We start from the raw sequence: 848 nt of genomic DNA, 5'->3' as shown, positions 1-848 counted from the left end.
TATATTTAAAATGGTAAAGTAAGAGACACTCTTCAATGAAGTGGCCAACTGGCTCAGGGTTAGTGGCCTTGTGGACACAGAGATGCAGACCCTGCTAGGCAAGACCACTGCCCTCGACAGTGAGTCCAGTGACACTACTGACAATGTCAAGGCCAAAATCAAAGACAAGGAGGGTATCCCACCTGACCAACAGCATCTACCTTTTTGGTAGCAAATAGCTAGAGAATAACCACACACTCTCAGACTATGATATGCAGAAAGAATCCACTCTGAACCTGGTGCTTCATCTGAGGGGTGGCATCATTAAACCTTCCCTCCCCCAGCTGGCCCAGAAATACAAGTGCAACAAGATGATCTGCTTCCAGTGCTATGTTTACCTGCACCCCTGGGCTGTCAATTGCCACGAGAAGCATGGCCACACCAACAAACTGTGCCCTAAAAAGCAGGTAAAACAAGGCCCCTCCATTGGCTCTTCCTTTGCCCACAGGGCAGTCTCCTGCCTGAGCCCCAAGGCCCTGGGACCTCAATAAAGTTGCCCTTTCACCCTTTCATTGACTTGGGGGGAAGGGAGGAGAAGAGTTAAAGATAGAGAAAATCTCGAAAGCAGCATGAATAAGCTACAAGGGAAAACCCCATATGGCTTTCAGCAGATTTTTCAGCAGAAATTCTGCTAAGGTAAGGAAGTGGCAGGAAATATTCATGCTTTTGAAAGGAAAAAATTTCCAACTAAGAAATTCTCTACTCAGCAGAGTTATCATTCAGAATTAAAGGGGAGATAAAGAGTTTTCTAGATAAACAAAAACTAAAAGTTCATCACCACCAAACTGGACCTACAAGAAATATTAAAG

The 848-nt window shown here is 44.9% G+C and overlaps 1 protein-coding gene across 1 annotated transcript; it reads left to right on the top strand.

The window, feature by feature from the left end:
• Positions 1-57: 57 nt before the first annotated feature.
• Positions 58-446, top strand: LOC115284831 (ubiquitin-60S ribosomal protein L40-like; the record flags this gene model as incomplete). The annotated part of the gene is made up of 2 exons (XM_029931310.1): positions 58-173; positions 262-446. Coding segments are annotated over 2 exons (301 nt in total), but the record flags the coding sequence as incomplete, so codon positions are not given.
• Between the last annotated feature and the right edge of the window lie 402 nt (positions 447-848).

Source organism: Suricata suricatta, unplaced genomic scaffold (genome assembly GCF_006229205.1).
Source record: "Suricata suricatta isolate VVHF042 unplaced genomic scaffold, meerkat_22Aug2017_6uvM2_HiC HiC_scaffold_22247, whole genome shotgun sequence".
Taxonomy (NCBI): domain Eukaryota; kingdom Metazoa; phylum Chordata; class Mammalia; order Carnivora; family Herpestidae; genus Suricata; species Suricata suricatta.
This window is presented reverse-complemented; position numbering and strand designations above follow the sequence as displayed.